The 20541-nt window shown below is 42.5% G+C and overlaps 1 protein-coding gene across 2 annotated transcripts in view; it reads left to right on the top strand.

The window, feature by feature from the left end:
• The first annotated feature begins 9430 nt into the window (after positions 1–9430).
• The window catches only part of COL5A3 (collagen type V alpha 3 chain), a 202949-nt gene continuing 191838 nt past the window's right edge, over positions 9431–20541 (top strand). For both annotated transcript variants that reach the window (XM_075858954.1, XM_075858956.1), the window contains exon 1: positions 9431–9668. In XM_075858954.1, coding sequence (XP_075715069.1) covers positions 9584–9668 — 85 coding nt within the window. In that variant the 5' untranslated portion in view covers positions 9431–9583. The remainder of the gene's footprint in view (positions 9669–20541) is intronic.

A 20541-nucleotide genomic window follows, 5' to 3' on the forward strand; every position in this document is an offset into this window, starting at 1 on the left:
TTAAAATTCAGTTGCTGCAAAATATCTCCTGGTATCTTTTACGCGACACCCCTGCCAGGGCCGTACACCAACCAGGCACCAAACTCACAACTTGGCATAGTCGGCAGGATGTTGCAGCCCAGGAGAAAAAGGGCAAACTCTGAGATCCGGCTGGCCAGATGCTGCTGGTATTGGCCCGATGACAAGGAAGTGCTGGAGGAGATGCACCAGTTGGAGTTGTAGAGGAAGGAGCAACAGTCTCAGAAAATGGGCAGAGGCCTCATCTTGATTGGAGCAATGGAGGAGGCCTGGTCGCCAGGTGTAGAAACGAGAATTCCGGAAAACAGTTGATGGTGGCCGCCTGTAGACATAACGTAGGTGGTCATGAGTGTGACTATGCCGGGGTTATGCCAATAAAGCTGCCTGAGCCCGGCTCTGTAACCACTGCCTAGTCTGTTGGCGGAAAAGTTATAGGTGTCCAGGTAATGACTTGGCGGAGTGAGGCAGATCATCTGACCAACCTTTCACTGCATGAGGCGTCCCGAATTTGCAGAAACAGTGGATTTGAGAGGCTCATGGGACATGAGAGCCAGACCACTGGGAACCAAATAGTTTAAAGAACAGTAGTGTAGTTCAGCAGCAAGAGAGGCTTCAGTTTTGCCTCCGTAAATGCCACGGGGGAGAAAGTATGTATTCACCGGGGGTCTCTCAAGTGGGCTGGCATGCCCGAACTTCTTGAAAACGTAAACACCGGTGAACAGATCGAGTTCATACTGTGGGCCAAAGGGTATGTGGGCCTAATGTTTAACCAGGTCAAGGAAGATGGAGGGCTCTACCGTTTGCTTTGAAGCTGGGCATCCTACCTCAGTTTATGGGGACTGCGTTTTGGTGGACTACTCCTGTGCCGGTCTACATGAACGTGAACATGCCTATTCACACCCAGCCAGTGGTTCAATTTGGGACGGATCTTCCAGTCCAGAGATCCGAAAAATAGACCCCATAGCAGCTGCATGGTCTGCATCTGTGGTACATCTTGTATATACAGAGATGTAACAAACCCACCTTCAGCCACTCTTTATGATATTTAGGACTGATGTCAATTTCCCTCTGTTTATCCATTCATCCATCATTTTCTAGCTACACCCTGTCACTATTTATGTGGGTAGTGTATATATTGCTCACGTCTGGGACCCCAACCTTTCCAAAAAAAGCAATTCCCTGAAACTGTTCGGCATTCCTAAAAAGCTAAAAGAGATAGTCACGGGGAGGCACTTGATTGGCTATTTCCATAACTCACATAGACTTCAGTAGAGAGGGCCACGCTCATGCATGTCCACCTTTTCTATATGTGGCTGATATAAGGGGTCAGGTTGTCCAGGGTCCAGAAGTGGGATAGGGGCCCACCAAAAATTTTGGCTCTACCAACCTTAATACACCACTGGTTGGCCCCACTATTGTCCTACCACCAACATTTTGACCCCACTGCTGTGTCTACTCACTTCTTATGATGTGCTGACCCTATTACTGAAGCCCAGAAAAGAGAGGAAACACAGCAATGGACCCATGTCTTGTTAATTTCAGATTATCTGGGATTCTGAACCACTGGGTGGTGGATTATAGGAATCCAATTTGGTAATTTATAAAGAATACTCGCAATTCTATTTACAAATTAGCCGAATAATGAAGACTGACAAGTAGAACATGAGACACACTTGTTTTATAAATCCAATAAAATCCTATAGGTGGGATACAAAATACGATTAGTAAACATTGCGCTGACTGCAGATTACTAGCAGCTGTCCCGGAGATTGACTTGGCAAAAATATGCAGTTAAGGAGGCAGTGGGTGAAAGAGAGAAAACCAGAAGAGGAAAAGTCAGTAAATGAAGGAACGAATAAAGTGAATGAATGGACAAAAGTATGAATGAATGGATGAATTCTCCAAAATGGAACAGGCAAACTAATGACAGCGCACTAGAGGAAGAAATTTGAATGAATAGACGGATGTATGAATTAATGGACGAATAAATGAACGAACGAACAAACGAACGAACGAACGAACGAACGAACGAACGAACGAACGAACATACAAATGAAAGTATTTAAAGAAGTATTCGGCACACAAAATGTGGGTTTTAAATTCTTTCGTTTTATTGTATTCGATGCCAGAGGCTGAGTGCGTGCAACGTTTCGGTCAGGAGACCTTCGTCAGGCACTTGATCCCACTGGGCGTTGGTGTATCCTGTTGTTAGGCGCTGTCATCAGTATGGCGGCTTACTGCTTGTTTTTGGCGCTGAAAACAAGCGGTAAGCCGCCATACTGACGACAGCGCCTAACAACAGGATACACCAACGCCCAGTGGGATCAAGTGCCTGACGAAGGTCTCCTGACCGAAACGTTGCACGCACTCAGCCCCTGGCATCGAATACAATAAAACTAAAGAATTTAAAACCCACATTTTGTGTGCCGAATACTTCTTTAAATACGATTGGGTTGGGACCCTATTCCTGCACCTTCTTTGGTGTAGTGCATGCTGAACCAATATCTGTACAAATGAAAGTAGATTAATTAATTTTCCAAAATGAAAAAGACACACTAGAGGCTGGAGTAAGGAAGATTGATGAATGAATGGATAGATGGATGGATGGATGGATGGATGGATGGATGGATGCATGAATGAATGAATGAATGAATTTCCCAAAATAGTACAGGCAAACTAATGACAGAGAACAAGGGGAAGAAAGCTTGAAAAAATTAATGAATGAATGAGGGAAGAAAGAAAGAAAGAAAGAAAGAAAGAAAGAAAGAAAGAAAGAAAGAAAGAAAGAAAGAAAGAAAGAAAGAAAGAAAGAAAGAAAGAAAGAAAGAAAGAAAGAAAGAAAGAAAGAAGTGAATGAATATGAGAAAACTAAATCAGGAATCCTGATGAAATTACTCAAGGACGTGGCTAATTTCACCCTTAAGGGCACAATGAGCCTCATGTATGAAAACTAGTGCAGGCAAGAAATGTAGGTAGTGCCCAATCCCAGTCAGATGACTGCTTTCGTTTTCAGACCTGCTTTAAAAATATAAAAGCTGAAATCTGATTGGTTGCTATGCGAAAGACCTCCAGTTCTTGTCTACTGTCCTTACATGAGGACCAGTATTTGTTTTACGTTTTTCCTCCCTGCAATCTAAGTGGCAGAACGTTTTTTTGTTGCAAGGTGAATTTTTATTACATTATTTTTCTGTACATCTAACATTGACTTTCATTTATATTATTTTTCTCTGAGCGCAGTGTAAAAAAACAAATCAATTGTGCCCTTTTTTTGGTGTTACATTTATATTGTTCGCTGAATTCCATAAATGACATGTTACGTGCTGTGACAATTAAGGGGATATCTAACATGTATAAGTTTTGTTATGTTTTATTACTTTTATTTAATATAAACTTTTTTTTACCTTTTAATTAACTTTATTATTATAATTTTTTTTTACTTTTACTTTTAATTTTTTATTTTATTATAATGCATTGGTATGTCCTGGGGCTCTTGTTAGTCTCAGGGCGGTCCCATAAAAGCAAGCAAGGGAGAAGGTAGGATCCAGCGCTGGGTGCAATTAAAATGGATTTTCTGTTCCAAGTTTATTGGAATGAATTAAAAGGAAGTCCAGTTGCATATGGTCCTGGGTGTGTGAAAAGTAGGAGGTGCGTGTCCTCAGGGGCCTACGCGTTTCGGACGACTGCCGCGTCCTTAAACTTGGCTGTAGTGATTTTTAAATGGAGCGCGCTGTCAGTTTTATACTCAGTCAGCTGATTATTTATGCGTGTCATCGTCTATGTTGCGTTGGAACGCAAACCGGAAATGGTCGTTAGGTCCTGTGTTGTTTTCTGTCGGATCTCATCCGTGAGTAATGATGTTATTCTTGAATTTTGATAACCTTGAAAAATTAGTTAGTGTGATGTGTTTATTCTTGTTTGTGATAAGTACTGTATGTTAGTAGTGATTATGTTTTGGTTTAATTATAACGTTTCAGATTTCTATGTGGGTTTGTGACACTCACGATGTCCGGCTTAAATTGTGTAACCGGGCCTGATATGTCTTCCAAGAACCATCATCAACGTTCGTATTGACCGTAAGTAATGTTTGATCATAGATTCTACTCGAATACCCGAGAATATATGTATACTATGATTATATTTATTTGTCAATTGTGATGAAAACTGGGGGCCTTTGCGAGCTGGCCGTGATGGATTGTCATGACATATGGGAATGGCCATGAAAGTTGAATTGTGACTGGTATTATTGCATTAATATTGGAGTATGTTTGAGAACCTGTTAGTGTGGTACTATATTACAACGCGCTCTGTATACAGGATGAGGATCATGTGGGGAAAGTGCAGGAAGGACACAACTGAATCTTTATGGGGATTCGGGAACATAGAATGAAACAACAAGACTGGGTGGTGTGTAAATAAAAAAGTGTGCATGACAAAAAGCATATGTTATGCATGCATCGCTTGGTATGTTTATATACCTTGAATGACATTGTATGATTAATTGGATTTAAGTTTTGTGAGCCTTGACTCGGTTCTGAGTTATGCTCTTGTATAGCTGGTGATACTTGTATATATAATGACTGTTTGGTAACTGGTAATACTTATATATATAATGACTATTTAGTAATCTAGTATAGATACATTAGTTCTTTCCTTAGGTTTAAGCCTTTTGGGTACCTTGTATTAAGTCTGTATATCCAGTATGCTTCCCTGAGGTGGGTTTTGTGTTTAATGTCACTATATACATCAATCCCACACCGAATTGCCCATGCTGCCCTTGAATATCACCTTACCAAACACAGTACTTATGATATAAACTTCCAATTGTATATACTGGAGGTACTCAATTTTCTCCTAACTCATAACTACTTCCAATTTGATTCCAAATACTATTTACAACTTAAAGGAGTATCCATGGGGGCAAAATTCTCCCCCTCGGTAGCAAACTTGGTCATGGCATGGTGGGAACAATTTTACATTTTTTCGATTGAAAACACTTATAGCCACTGCATAGAATGGTACGGTAGATATATTGACGATATATTGATTATCTGGAAAGAAGACACTAATATCATCCCCAAGTTCGCGCAATTTCTTAACAACAATGATTGCAACCTTAAATTTACGTACCATTTTGATGTCACCAACATCATCTTTCTGGATCTGGAGCTTAAAGGTGTCAATGGCCAAAACATCTCGAGCAAAACACACCGAAAACCCACGGCCACTAACAACTTATTACATGCGAATAGCAGTCACACCAAGCACACCATCAAAGCCATACCGGTGGGTGAAATGCACCGTGCCAAAAGGAACTGTACATCTCAAAGTCAATTCGAAATAGAACAAGAATTTATTAGAACAAGACTCCAAGAAAGAGGCTATCCAAAATGGTCACTCAATCGGGCCAGTAACATCATGACCAAGAAAACTAGATCTCAACTTCTAAGTCACCATAGCAAAACAGCAAACTCTACACACAGTACCCAATCTATGGACAACCAACCAACGCTGATCCTACAACAGAGCAATCAGTTCATGCAAATCAAAAAAATAGTAACTGATTACTTACCGATTCTCATGGAGGATGATACTCTGCGCACGGTGTTATCCGGAGGATGTAGAATAGTAGCAAGGAAAGCCTCCTCGCTAGGTAGTGCCTTGTCTCCATCTCTATTTACTGCCAATGAAAAAACAAAAACAACATGGTTAGAGACTACGGGCTTCTACAAATGTGGACAGCACCCATGCAAAGTGTGCTCCCATGTCCAGATAACCAAAACTTTCAGCGACTCTACACAAACTGACAGCTTCAATATTCAAAATTATATCAACTGCAATTCTGAATCTGTTATTTACATCATAGAGTGCATTGAATGTAACTTGAAATACGTAGGCTGTACGAATAGAAAATTTAAAGTAAGAATTCTGGAACATCTTAGCTATATCAGAAACGAGAATATTCTGAACATATCAAATGCTTCCAAGCATTTTATCTCCCAACATCATAGATCCACCAAATTTTTCTGCTGCTATGCCATTGAAAAAATTCATCCCTGTAAACGGGGAGGTGACATTAAACACAAAACCCACCTCAGGGAAGCATACTGGATATACAGACTTAATACAAGGTACCCAAAAGGCTTAAACCTAAGGAAAGAACTAATGTATCTATACTAGATTACTAAACAGTCATTATATATATAAGTATTACCAGTTACCAAACAGTCATTATATATACAAGTATCACCAGCTACACAAGAGCATAACTCAGAACCGAGTCAAGGCTCACAAAACTTAAATCCAATTAATCATACAATGTCATTCAAGGTATATAAACATACCAAGCGATGCATGCATAACATATGCTTTTTGTCATGCACACTTTTTTATTTACACACCACCCAGTCTTGTTGTTTCATTCTATGTTCCCGAATCCCCATAAAGATTCAGTTGTGTCCTTCCTGCACTTTCCCCACATGATCCTCATCCTGTATACAGAGCGCGTTGTAATATAGTACCACACTAACAGGTTCTCAAACATACTCCAATATTAATGCAATAATACCAGTCACAATTCAACTTTCATGGCCATTCCCATATGTCATGACAATCCATCACGGCCAGCTCGCAAAGGCCCCCAGTTTTCATCACAATTGACAAATAAATATAATCATAGTATACATATATTCTCGGGTATTCGAGTAGAATCTATGATCAAACATTACTTACGGTCAATACGAACGTTGATGATGGTTCTTGGAAGACATATCAGGCCCGGTTACACAATTTAAGCCGGACATCGTGAGTGTCACAAACCCACATGGAAATCTGAAACGTTATAATTAAACCAAAACATAATTACTACTAACATACAGTACTTGTCACAAACAAGAATAAACACATCACACTAACTAATTTTTCAAGGTTATCAAAATTCAAGAATAACATCATTACTCACGGATGAGATCCGACAGAAAACAACACAGGACCTAACGACCATTTCCGGTTTGCGTTCCAACGCAACCTAGACGACGACACGCATAAACAATCAGCTGACTGAGTATAAAACTGACAGCGCGCTCCATTTAAAAATCACTACAGCCAAGTTTAAGGACGCGGCAGTCGTCCGAAACGCGTAGGCCCCTGAGGACACGCACCTCCTACTTTTCACACACCCAGGACCATATGCAACTGGACTTCCTTTTAATTCATTCCAATAAACTTGGAACAGAAAATCCATTTTAATTGCACCCAGCGCTGGATCCTACCTTCTCCCTTGCTTGCTAGCCTGCCGTTGTGCCGACACGAGGATCCGAGCGCAACCCACAATCCACACCGGAGTGTGTAAGGTGAGCTGGAGGTTCCCTCCCCAGTTTCTATCGGTCCCATAAAAGCATTATGCCGCTGTACGTTAAGGGTTTAAGATATAAATCTGAATAAAACAGGTGAGTGAAAAACAGAATATTTATGTAATGAATAAATTTAGTTACCAGAATGGTGAAAGACCAAATGAAGGAAATGTGAATGAATGTAAGAATGAGTAAATTATCAAAAGAACCAGACTGGAACTGGTGCGGGAAGGAGAGAGGATAATTGGGTGAGTGAATGAATGAACCAGAATAGAACAGATGAGTGCATTAAAGATAATCTGATAAATTAAGGAATGAACATAAAACATACCCCAAAACAGAAAATGTTAGTGAATGAAAAATAGTTAGATGATAATTGATTAACCCAAATAGAACAGATGAATTAAAGAGTACAAACCAGAGGATGGAGTTTGTGAGTGGGTGAGTGAACCTGAATAGAAAAGATGAGTATATTTGACAATCAGATGAATGAATGAATGAATGAATGAATGAATAAATACATTCATCTAAATCGACCAGATCAATGAGGGGCAACAATGAATAAATGGATGAATGAAATTACAGTATTGACCAAAAAGAAATATGAGTGAATGAAAAGAGAAAATCAGATGATGATTGATTGAATGAATGAATGAATGAATCCAAATAGAAAAGTTGAATGAAACAGTACAAACTAGAGGATGGACGGTGAATAAATAAGAAAAAAAAAATGATCCACGAAACAAATAAGTGAATGAGATATAACCAGCAGAGGAAAGATGAATATTTGTATGAATGAACAAATGGACCCCAATAAAAAAAAAAAAGAACAATGAATGAAAGAACAAGGTAAATTAATTATTGATGAAACAAACAACCAAACCTAAATTAATAGAACAGATGAATGAAAATGTAACAACAGGAGGAAGAAGAGGCAAATGAATGAATGAATGAATGAATGAATGAATGAAAGAAGGAACCAAGATACTAGTGAGTGAATAAGAGGGAACCAGAGCGTATACATGATATTTATAGTAATGCTTCAATGTGGCTTTTCACCAGCACCTCCATTTTTGTAAAGCATTAGTAATCACCATCATATAGATATTATCGCACATCCCTGCTACTGACGCTGTGAGCGTGCCTCTATAATGAGCGTGCTTCAATACAATCTCTCAGCCAGTTACCAGGACCGATTTGTTACACACGTCCTATATTTATTATTCCTGAATTTCCATAGATGAAAGCTGGACAAGACTACTGTAAATTATAACGTGGAGATGCCTCCCATCCCCAACACTGCTCTACCTGGTGCTTTCCCAGACTATAATTGCTACCTACCCCTTTACTTCCAAATGTAATAAAACCAATTGATAATGATAGATGTCCGTAACGCTTGAAGCCTGTTCATTCAGATCCATCAGGGCTAGAAGCAGCAACAGTCGTGGGAAACGGAAGACTAGAGGAAGGCCTGGATGTACATAGTTATCTGGTCTTAGACATTAGAAGATAGACTGCCGACTCATAGATGATTGGTCCTTCATTTGAGAACCTTGAACATGTCATCTGTTGACATTGGCCTATAGAACCCTACTCAAAAGTCCTTGTCATGAAAGGTTCAAAATGAACCAGCAAATTCGAGAAGATCTCTACATCATGGACCGCTCCAACCCAACTTGGCCAAAGTTAGACAAAAAAATTGGCCGAAATGTTCCTAATTGTCCATTATAGGAGACCTTCACGTAATATCTATCAAGCGTGGTGAATAGTGTTCCCAAAACTACGACTTCACACGGACTGGAGGAATCTCGGCCGGGTTAGGATGACAACCTGGATGAGGTGACACCAGATATGTGAGGAAGTGTCTGAGATACAAGGCAGAGGGCATAAGAGGAGGTTGACAGAAGCCCTAACACAGAGTGGAGGGGGGGTCTGTCAAAAAGTCTGCACTACATGAATAGAAGAAGGAAAGGGGGGGGGGGTGAGAGAGAGCGAGGAGGAGGGAGGGACAGACAGAAGAGGACACACAGCCAGACAGAACTGACTGCGAGAAAACTGATACCACAGAGAGAGGACTAAGCCAAGGGCGAGCACTCATCCCTCTCCCTTGTCTCCGCACACATGGATACATAGTAGTGTGACTGCGGATTACAACCCTATGTCCCCCGTGTGTGTACACGCATCTACTACATAGAGAATCGCTCCTGTCCTGCACTATGGAAAGTTGGATAGTATCATGGGATTGCTGGAAAGTCACCGTACTGCTGCTGGTCCTGCAGAGATTCTGCACTGTGAGAACAGGTACAATCCTATCGCATGCCCATGTCTGTGTGCTCAGTGCATTAAGCAAAGGGAACTAGAAATTTGCTCATTTATTGCACTTTCCAAAGTGGCATAGCAGAGCTGAATTGGTCAGAGCTCATTGGGGCTGAAACGTGCAGGCATTGTGTTGAATCTGTGAGTAAATGTAATGTGGTTGGTTTACCTGCAGTCCTATGTAAGACCTTAGATTAAAACCTTGTGACATCACTATCAATTGTGCCAAAATCAACACTACCACTTAAGAAAGATTTAGCAGAGCTGTATTTGTCATTTTTTTTGTGCTGCATCTAAGTTCAGATAATGCATCAGATTTACCCGCAGTCCTGTGTAAAACCACAGATAACATTGAGATTTCTTAATCATTTTTTATCAATGGCAAACTCAGCTCTGCTGCAGCTTACAAACTCAGCACTAGTGCATCTGAACATAACATAAGATGTGGTAGCGCTGAGTTTGTCATTTAACTATCAGGATTGAATTATTTGTGTATCATGATTATTCTCTAAGGTAAGATATTGCAGTAACTGTATCTGCAGTCCCATGCAAAACCCCAAATAACACAGTGTGTATCAACTGATACTTGAAATGTAATTAGATCTGAGATTCATACAGATGTAGCAGAGCTGAATGTAGCATATATAATGCTACATTTGAAATTAGGTAGCAGAGCTGAATGTGTCTTAACTATTAGGTGTGCGTCATTCGTGTATCATGATTATTCTTTAAGGTAAGATATTGCAGTAATTTTATCTGCAGTCCCATCCAAAACTACAGAAAACACAGTCAGTGTGTATCAACTGAGACCTGATATGTAATTAGATATGTGATTAATACAGATGTAGCAGAGCTGAATGTAGCATACATAAGACTGAGATGGATACAGATATAGAAGTACGGAATTTCTCATTTAACTATTTGGGATATTATCTTTGTGCATGCGTGATTATAATCCCCTGAAGTAATATAATGCAGTAGGATTACTTGCAGTCCCATGCAAAACTACAGGTTGTTATATTACGTTGAACTATGGCAAACTCAGTTCTGATACATATAGGTGAGAAAGGTCTGATGGAATTCAGTTTGAGATGTTCATACCTACACTATCAATTGGTCTACAGTCTGTCGCTCTCTAGCTGTTGTGAAACTACAACTCCCAGGCTGTCAGGGCATGCTGGTAGTTATAGTTTAATAACAGTTAGACAGCCACAGACCGCTCATATACAGCTGTGTGATGTCAGTGTGAGGGTATTTCTAGGGTAATACGTTTATGTTGGTCAAGACCTCCCTGCTGAAGTTCAAGTCAGAGGTTAAAATCAAGATTACATGTCTGTAGCTCTCCACTGCTGGTCCTGGCACTGCCACAGTCTTTAGCTGGCAGGGGAGCTCTAGTGTAGGGAGCTGTAATGTAGGGGAGCTCTAGTGTAGGGAGCTGTAATGTAGGGGAGCTCTAGTGTAGGGAGCTGTAATGTAGGGGAGCTCTGGTGTAGGGAGCTGTAATGTAGGAGCGCTCTAGTGTAGGGAGCTGTAATGTAGGGGAGCTCTAGTGTAGGGAGCTGTAATGTAGCGGAGCTCTAGTGTAAGGAACGGTAATGTAGGGGAGCTCTAGTGTAGGGAGCTGTAATGTAGGGGAGCTCTAGTGTAGGGAGCTGTAATGTAGGGGAGCTCTAGTGTAGGGAGCTGTAATGTAGGGGAGCTCTAGTGTAGGGAGCTGTAATGTAGCGGAGCTCTAGTGTAAGGAACGGTAATGTAGGGGACCTCTAGTGTAGGGAGCTGTAATGTAGGGGAGCTCTAGTGTAGGGAGCTGTAATGTAGGGGAGCTCTAGTGTAGGGAGCTGTAATGTAGGGGAGCTCTAGTGTAGGGAGCTGTAATGTAGGGGAGCTCTAGTGTAGGGAGCTGTAATGTAGGGGAGCTCTAGTGTAGGGAGCTGTAAAGTAGGGGAGCTCTAATTTAGGGAGCTGTAATGTAGGGGAGCTCTAGTGTAGGGAGCTGTAAAGTAGGGGAGCTCTAATTTAGGGAGCTGTAATGTAGGGGAGCTCGAGTGTAGGGAGCTGTAAAGTAGGGGAGCTCTAATTTAGGGAGCTGTAATGTAGGGGAGCTCTAGTGTAGGGAGCTGTAATGTAGGGGAGCTCTAGTGTAGGGAGATGTAATGTAGGGGAGCTCTAGTGTAGGGAGCTTTAATGTAGGGGAGCTCTAGTGTAGGGAGCTTTAATGCAGGAGAGCTCTAATGTAGGGAGCTGTAATGTAGGGGAGCTCTAGTGTAAGGAACGGTAATGTAGGGGAGCTGTAGTGTAGGGAGCTGTAATGTAGCGGGGCTCTAGTGTAGGGAGCTGTAATGTAGAAGAGCTCTAGTGTAGGGAGCTGTAATATAGGGGAGCTCTAATGTAGGGAGCTGTAATGTAGAAGAGCTCTAGTGTAGGGAGCTGTAATGTACTAGGGGAGCTCTAGTGTAGGGAGCTGTAATGTAGGGGTGCTCTAGTGTAAGGAACTGTAATGTAGGGGAGTTCTAGTGTAGGGAGCTGTAATGTAGCGGGGCTCTAGTGTAGGGAGCTGTAATGTAGAAGAGCTCTAGTGTAGGGAGCTGTAATGTAGCGGAGCTCTAGTGTAGGGAGCTGTAATGTAGGGGAGCTCTAATTTAGGGAGCTGTAATGTAGGGGAGCTCTAGTGTAGGGAGCTGTAATGTAGGGGAGCTCTAGTGTAGGGAGCTGTAATGTAGAAGAGCTCTAGTGTAGGGAGCTGTAATGTAAGGGAGCTCTAATTTAGGGAGCTGTAATGTAGGGGAGCTCTAGTGTAGGGAGCTGTAAAGTAGGGGAGCTCTAATTTAGGGAGCTGTAATGTAGGGGAGCTCTAGTGTAGGGAGCTGTAATGTAGGGGAGCTCTAGTGTAGGGAGCTGTAATATAGGGGAGCTCTAATGTAAGGAACTGTAATGTAGGGGAGCTCTAGTGTAGGGAGTAGTAATGTAGCGGGGCTCTAGTGTAGGGAGCTGTAATGTAGAAGAGCTCTAGTGTAGGGAGCTGTAATGTAGCAGAGCTCTAGTGTAGGGAGCTGTAATGTAGGGGAGCTCTAATTTAGGGAGCTGTAATGTAGGGGAGCTCTAGTGTAGAGAGCTGTAAAGTAGGGGAGCTCTAGTGTAGGGAGCTGTAATGTAGGGGAGCTCTAATTTAGGGAGCTGTAATGAAGGGGAGTTCTAGTGTAGGGAGCTGTAAAGTAGGGGAGCTCTAATTTAGGGAGCTGTAATGTAGGGGAGCTCTAGTGTAGGGAGCTGTAATGTAGGGGAGCTGTAATGTAGGGAGCTGTAATGTAGGGGAGCTCTAGTGTAGGGAGATATAATGCAGGGGAGCTCTAGTGTAGAGGAGATATAATGCAGGGGAGCTCTAGTGTAGGAGAGATATAATGCAGGGGAGATCTAATGTAGGGGAGATATAATGCAGGGGAGCTCTAGTGTACAGGATATATAATGCAGGGGAGCTCTAGTGTACAGGAGATATAATGGATATAATGCAGGGGAGCTCTAGTGTAGGAGAGATATAATGCAGGGGAGATCTAATGTAGGGGAAATATAATGCAGGGTAGCTCTAGTGTAGAAGAGAAATAATGCAGGGGAGCTCTAATGTAGGGGAAATATAATGCAGGGGAGCTCTAGTGTACAGGAGATATAATGGATATAATGCAGGGGAGCTCTAGTGTACAGGAGATATATAAACAGGGGAGCTCTAGTGTAGGGGAGATATAATGCAGGGGAGCTCTAGTGTAGAAGAGAAATAATGCAGGGGAGCTCTAATGTAGGGGAAATATAATGCAGGGGAGCTCTAGTGTACAGGAGATATAATGCAGGGGAGCTCTAGTGTAGGGGAGATATAATGCAGGAGAGCTCTAGTGTATGGGAGATATAATGCAGGGGAGCTCTAGTGTAGGAGAGATATAATGCAGGAGAGCTCTAGTGTACAGGAGATATAATGCAGGGGAGCTCTAGTGTACAGGAGATATAATGCAGGAGAGCTCTAGTGTACAGGAGATATAATGCAGGGGAGCTCTAGTGTAGGAGAGATATAATGCAGGGGAGATCTAATGTAGGGGAAATATAATGCAGGGTAGCTCTAGTGTAGAAGAGAAATAATGCAGGGGAGCTCTAATGTAGGGGAAATATAATGCAGGGGAGCTCTAGTGTACAGGAGATATAATGCAGGGGAGCTCTAGTGTAGGGGAGATATAATGCAGGAGAGCTCTACTGTATGAGCGATATAATGCAGGGGAGCTCTAGTGTACAAGAGATATAATGCAGGGGAGCTCTAGTGTACAAGAGATATAATGCAGGGGAGCTCTAGTGTAGGGGAGATATAATGAAGGGGAGCTCTAGTGTAGTGGAGATATAATGCAGGGGAGCTCTAGTGTAGAGGAGATATAATGCAGGGGAGCTCTAGTGTACAGGAGATATAATGCAGGGGAGCTCTAGTGTACAAGAGATATAATGCAGGGGAGCTCTAGTGTACAGGAGATATAATGCAGGGGAGCTCTAGTGTACAGGAGATATAATGCAGGGGAGCTCTAGTGTACAGGAGATATAATGCAGGGGAGCTCTAGTGTACAGGAGATATAATGCAGGGGAGCTCTAGTGTACAGGAGATATAATGCAGGGGAGCTCTAGTGTAGGGGAGATATAATGAAGGGGAGCTCTAGTGTAGTGGAGATATAATGCAGGGGAGCTCTAGTGTAGTGGAGATATAATGCAGGGGAGCTCTAGTGTAGTGGAGATATAATGAAGGGGAGCTCTAGTGTAGTGGAGATATAATGCAGGGGAGCTCTGGTGTACAGGAGATATAATGCAGGGGAGCTCTAGTGTACAGGAGATATAATGCAGGGGAGCTCTAGTGTAGAGGAGATATAATGCAGGGGAGCTCTAGTGTACAAGAGATATAATGCAGGGGAGCTCTAGTGTACAAGAGATATAATGCAGGGGAGCTCTAGTGTACAGGAGATATAATGCAGGGGAGCTCTAGTGTACAGGAGATATAATGCAGGGGAGCTCTAGTGTAGGGGAGATATAATGAAGGGGAGCTCTAGTGTAGCGGAGATATAATGCAGGGAAGCTCTAGTGTAGTGGAGATATAATGCAGGGGAGCTCTAGTGTAGAGGAGATATAATGCAGGGGAGCTCTAGTGTAGTGGAGATATAATGCAGGGGAGCTCTAGTGTAGAGGAGATATAATGCAGGGGAGCTCTAGTGTAGTGGAGATATAATGCAGGGGAGCTCTAGTGTAGTGGAGATATAATGCAGGGGAGCTCTAGTGTAGTGGAGATATAATGAAGGGGAGCTCTAGTGTAGAGGAGATATAATGCAGGAGAGATCTAATGTACAGGAGATATAATGCAGGGGAGCTCTAGTGTAGGGGAGATATAATGCAGGGGAGCTCTAGTGTAGGGGAGATATAATGCAGGGGAGCTCTAGTGTACAGGAGATATAATGCAGGGGAGCTCTAGTGTAGAGGAGATATAATGCAGGGGAGCTCTAGTGTACAGGAGATATAATGCAGGGGAGCTCTAGTGTAGTGGAGATATAATGCAGGGGAGCTCTAGTGTAGTGGAGATATAATGCAGGGGAGCTCTAGTGTACAGGAGATATAATGCAGGGGAGCTCTAGTGTAGAGGAGATATAATGTAGGGGAGCTCTAGTGTAGGGAGCTGTAATGTAGGGGAGCTCTAGTGTAGAGGAGATATAATGCAGGGGAGCTCTAGTGTAGAGGAGATATAATGCAGGGGAGCTCTAGTGTAGTGGAGATATAATGCAGGGGAGCTCTAGTGTAGTGGAGATATAATGAAGGGGAGCTCTAGTGTAGTGGAGATATAATGCAGGGGAGCTCTAGTGTACAGGAGATATAATGCAGGAGAGATCTAATGTACAGGAGATATAATGAAGGGGAGCTCTAGTGTAGAGGAGATATAATGCAGGAGAGATCTAATGTACAGGAGATATAATGCAGGGGAGCTCTAGTGTACAGGAGATATAATGCAGGGGAGCTCCAGTGTACAGGAGATATAATGCAGGGGAGCTCTAGTGTACAGGAGATATAATGCAGGGGAGCTCTAGTGTACAGGAGATATAATGCAGGGGAGCTCTAGTGTAGAGGAGATATAATGCAGGGGAGCTCTAGTGTACAGGAGATATAATGCAGGGGAGCTCTAGTGTAGAGGAGATATAATGCAGGGGAGCTCTAGTGTACAGGAGATATAATGCAGGAGAGATCTAATGTACAGGAGATATAATGCAGGGGAGCTCTAGTGTAGGGGAGATATAATGAAGGGGAGCTCTAGTGTAGTGGAGATATAATGCAGGGGAGCTCTAGTGTAGAGGAGATATAATGCAGGGGAGCTCTAGTGTACAGGAGATATAATGCAGGGGAGCTCTAGTGTAGAGGAGATATAATGCAGGGGAGCTCTAGTGTACAGGAGATATAATGCAGGGGAGCTCTAGTGTACAGGAGATATAATGCAGGGGAGCTCTAGTGTACAGGAGATATAATGCAGGAGTGATCTAATGTACAGGAGATATAATGCAGGGGAGCTCTAGTGTACAGGAGATATAATGCAGGGGAGCTCTAGTGTAGAGGAGATATAATGCAGGGGAGCTCTAGTGTACAGGAGATATAATGCAGGAGAGATCTAATGTACAGGAGATATAATGCAGGGGAGCTCTAGTGTATGGGCGCTGTAGGGCAGGGAGGACAGGTGTACTGTTATATTAGTTTGTACAGTAGTTACACTAGATGGAGCTGTAATATCTCATATACATCCTTTACACCATATAATCATTTATGGTACTAAGTGACATTCTTCCTGGCACAGGTGTAGATTTTGAAACCCGGGTCCTCCTTCTGCTGGGACTCCTGTGGAAGTGTGTTGTTTCAGTAGACTCTAGCAGGGCATGGTCTTCTTTAACTTCGCGTCCGTTTCCTTAGAACATTTTTTTTCTTTTCTTTTTTATATCTCCACTTTAGTGCACATTCCAAGGGTGGGCTAAGGCTGCCTTGAGCCCCCAGGCTGGGTTTAGTGACATCACTGCTACCGGAATGGTGATGTCACCTGAGTCGCCAGTTGACTGTCTAAAGTTTAACAACTTTCATCAGGGTGGAAACCAAAACCTAACTGGGCTCCAACATGGCCTGGGTGGAAGAGGGACCTGTGGGTCCCAAAGCTTTACCCACCTAATTGACCAACTGTTCTGTCCAACCCCGGACACTTACCATTCTAGAATAAGTTCTGGAATAAGTGGAGATATATAAAGTGGACACCTCTAGATAATATGATAGATATGTGGAGCACATCTGAATGTTGAGCTCCCGTCGACTATAGTGTGCACCGGACAGTGCTGAAATATAAAGCATTACACAAGTTCCAGGTTGTAAACTATGCAGAGGATCAGACGGTTTAGGTCTTATCTGTGATCTGGTGATGTGGGACATTCCAGAACGCAGAGGGAGTTCCCAAATAGAAGAAAAGCGAGGAGCCTCCATCTGCACATCTCAGCACCACTGGCTTATAGGTCTTTATAGTTAGGACCTGTTCACATATTAGAAAACTGTATGGTATTTCGTCTTTTTGACTGGCAAAACTGATGTCCTATGGGCAGCATGATTTTTTGCTGTTGAGTCCTTGGAGCAAAAGGTAGTTAGAAGATGCCAGACTTTACCGAATGTCCTCAATGGAGAATGAAAGTCACGATGTGTATTACTTATTCCAGTCAATAGAGTTAAAATACTTTATGTACCTCCTAAACATGGGCTTACATTGCTTTACTCTGGCACCTCATGGCCCAGAAATCCATAAAAAAAGCCCAAGAACCGGCTAGACCTGTTTTTTAGTGGCTAGGTCATAACATTTCCCTAGATAACAATAGAAGATAGTACAAAAAGTCAAGTACCGATGGCAAGTTTCGAGACCAATTGGCTGCCGGGTTCCTGGGATTTGTCCTGTCCTGGAAATCTTGCATGTTTGGCACTCAGTGGGGTAGTTATAATTGGGTACATGTTGGTCCCTCTTCCACATCAGTACCATCAGCGGGCAGTGTAGAGTTCTAATGACATATCATGATTATTGCACAATGCAATTACAATGTGGTGTTGGGTTGTGGATCAGAACCCAGGGGTTTCATCAAAATAATCCATAAGTCATTTGGACTTGAAAGGTGGTCTACAAGCATGCTTCAGAAAATCTATATGGTAATCCCATAGGTGATACCACCCATTACCTTCTCTTTTCCCATACGATAGAAAATCTCTGCGTGGGATATCAAGAACATCTGATTGTTGAAGACATCTCCTCCTACTTCAGACAAAAATTTTGGTCATGAAAAGTTAAGAGAATTGTCTGTACTAGATAAAGACAAATAGCTATGGTGTATAGTTTATATAGTGGCTGTCTACAGAACAAGTCATATCCTGTATCCACACAAGTATCATGGCTTTGATCCCTATCATTATATCACTGCTGAGTCTGACCTTAGTTAATGTTATTTTAATATTTCCAACATGTCTTCGGAATTCCATAGGGCCAATGCCATGTCTTTATATATTGTCCCTGGTCATGGCCTTGTGTTCTTGTCATTAACCAACTACATGGACTAATCCATTTTTGGCCCTTTTTTTAATCCAAGGTATTAAATGATGGGTAATGCAGTGCTCTGTGGTTCTCTGAGACAGTATCACACATAAAGGCTTAGATACACACAAGCAAATAATTGAGTATCAAACATGATAGGGTTAGATACATCTGCACAGCAACACACTGTCCCTCGAGATAATTACAGAATGATATTCAATAACAAGGTTGGGTCAAGGTCTGTGGAGGCCCCTGGGAAAAACATTCTCTGTTATGTCCAAATAATACAACCATACAGTGCACAAAATAATGCTACCCAAATAAAAGAGCTATATAGTGCCAAAAAATTATGTGTACCAATAATACGAAGATACACTGCTTAAAAAAAATGTCTCCTTCGCCTGGGTCTGCCCATTGTTGAACTAGTGCAGAGGTGGAGCTCCAAACATCCAATATGAAAGCCACAGTTATACCTTCCCCCAATTGTCAATGACATCACACATCGTCATATAGGATGACCTCACATGTCTGTACACAATGTATATATACTATAAAATGAAGTGAGGTGTGTGTAGAGGCACTAGAGAATTCCCACTCATGATATGTCACCATACGTCTGCATGGACTATTGTATAGTGGTGATGGTTGTCACTATACGTCTGGATGGCCTATAGTGGTGAAGGTCCCTAAAATCAGGATGGTGGTAGTGGTGGTTAGCATGATCATTGGACCAAGGACCATATCTGCTGAATGTAGCTTTTTCCATCAGACAGGACATCCTGACATTAGAGGAACTTTCTACTCTCCTCTGACCCACTTGAGGTTACAAGTTGTGCACCTTAAAAGTGTTGTTGATCTTGAAGGGCTTGAAGGGTACTTACCATAGAAGTAGTCCATGCAGCTACCATGAGGCCCTTGGAGAGTGAACCCCCAATCCAGGTTAGTAGACCATACACATACAACAGGACAAAAACATTTAAACAAACGGACATCAAAAGTGGAGAGGACCCTGCCAATAAGAGCTCACATTGGGTGTTCTAAGTTTCGTTCTCTAGATCCCTGTGTTGTGGTTGTAATATCGATCATAAAAATAGTGTGAAACCGTCAAAGGAAGATAAGAAGATTGACACCAGTAGACACCAAGGAGAGTTGACCCCATAGCAAGAGTAAAATGGGGCCACTACCTGGTCTGGTGGTAATTCATACCACCATGTCATCTTCATAACAGGACAGTCCGATGCTGTATGATCCTACAACCCATCTCTTGCATAACAAAAAGAACTCGGAGCCCTTGGCCTGTTTCATTTTCAATTATTAACCAATGTGGAGGTCCCTGTGGACGGGGAGTCACAAAACCTACTGGAGTACGATGGAGTGATACCATTAGTACAAAGTACAGTTATACCCTCCAGATTTTCTCTTCAGTACTCCAGAAAAGCCATGTGACAACTTTTGCTAAAACTGGAATTGCAGCCATATTGGTTATCATCGTTCTCCTAGTTCTGTGTGGAGGTAACATGTGAACGGAGTCATGTTCTAGGCAATTTTTTAGCTTGACACCGTTTTCGTGATGGATATTCCTCCGTAATGTGAGACTTGTCAGGCGTTAACCTCCAGTCACTGTATGGAATAAAGCCATGATGCGGTCCCCTTCCGATCTACGTTCCTGATTATTGGGGGTGTTCTGCAGTGAACATAGCCATCAACTCTAGTAGAACATTTTATATTAGTAGCAGAAATACCATGGCAGATTAAAGCCAAGGATTAGCGATCAGCTCATCTCAGCTGCTGGATCCGTGGCAATCAGATGATTGCCAGGGTGGCTTCTTTTTGAGAAGAAGTTGTTAAGTTGGATAACCTGTTTAAGATTAATTTTCTGCTGGGGCTATTGTGGGGGCACCTGGGAAAGGAACAACTGGGGCACCTGGGGTAGAGGTACTAAAGAGGTACTTGTGACAGAGACACTAAATGGGGCACCTGGGGCAGATGCACTAAAGGGGCAACCAGTGGAAGATGCACTGAATGGGCACCTGGGGGAGAGGCATGAAAGGGGGCACCTGGGGAAGAGGCACTAAAGGGGCATCTGGAACACATGCCCCAAAAGGGGGGATCTAGGACAAAGGCAGGCAAGAGAGAACTTAGGTCAGAAGCATTGAAGGGGCACCTAGGGCAGAGGTACTAAATGGGGCACCTGGACAAAGGTCCCAAAGAGAGCAACCGGTCAGAAGCTGTAAATGGGGGACCTGGGTGAGAGATGCTAAA

The sequence above is a fragment of the Rhinoderma darwinii genome, chromosome 3, assembly GCF_050947455.1.
Source record: "Rhinoderma darwinii isolate aRhiDar2 chromosome 3, aRhiDar2.hap1, whole genome shotgun sequence".
Classification (NCBI taxonomy): Eukaryota; Metazoa; Chordata; class Amphibia; order Anura; family Rhinodermatidae; genus Rhinoderma; species Rhinoderma darwinii.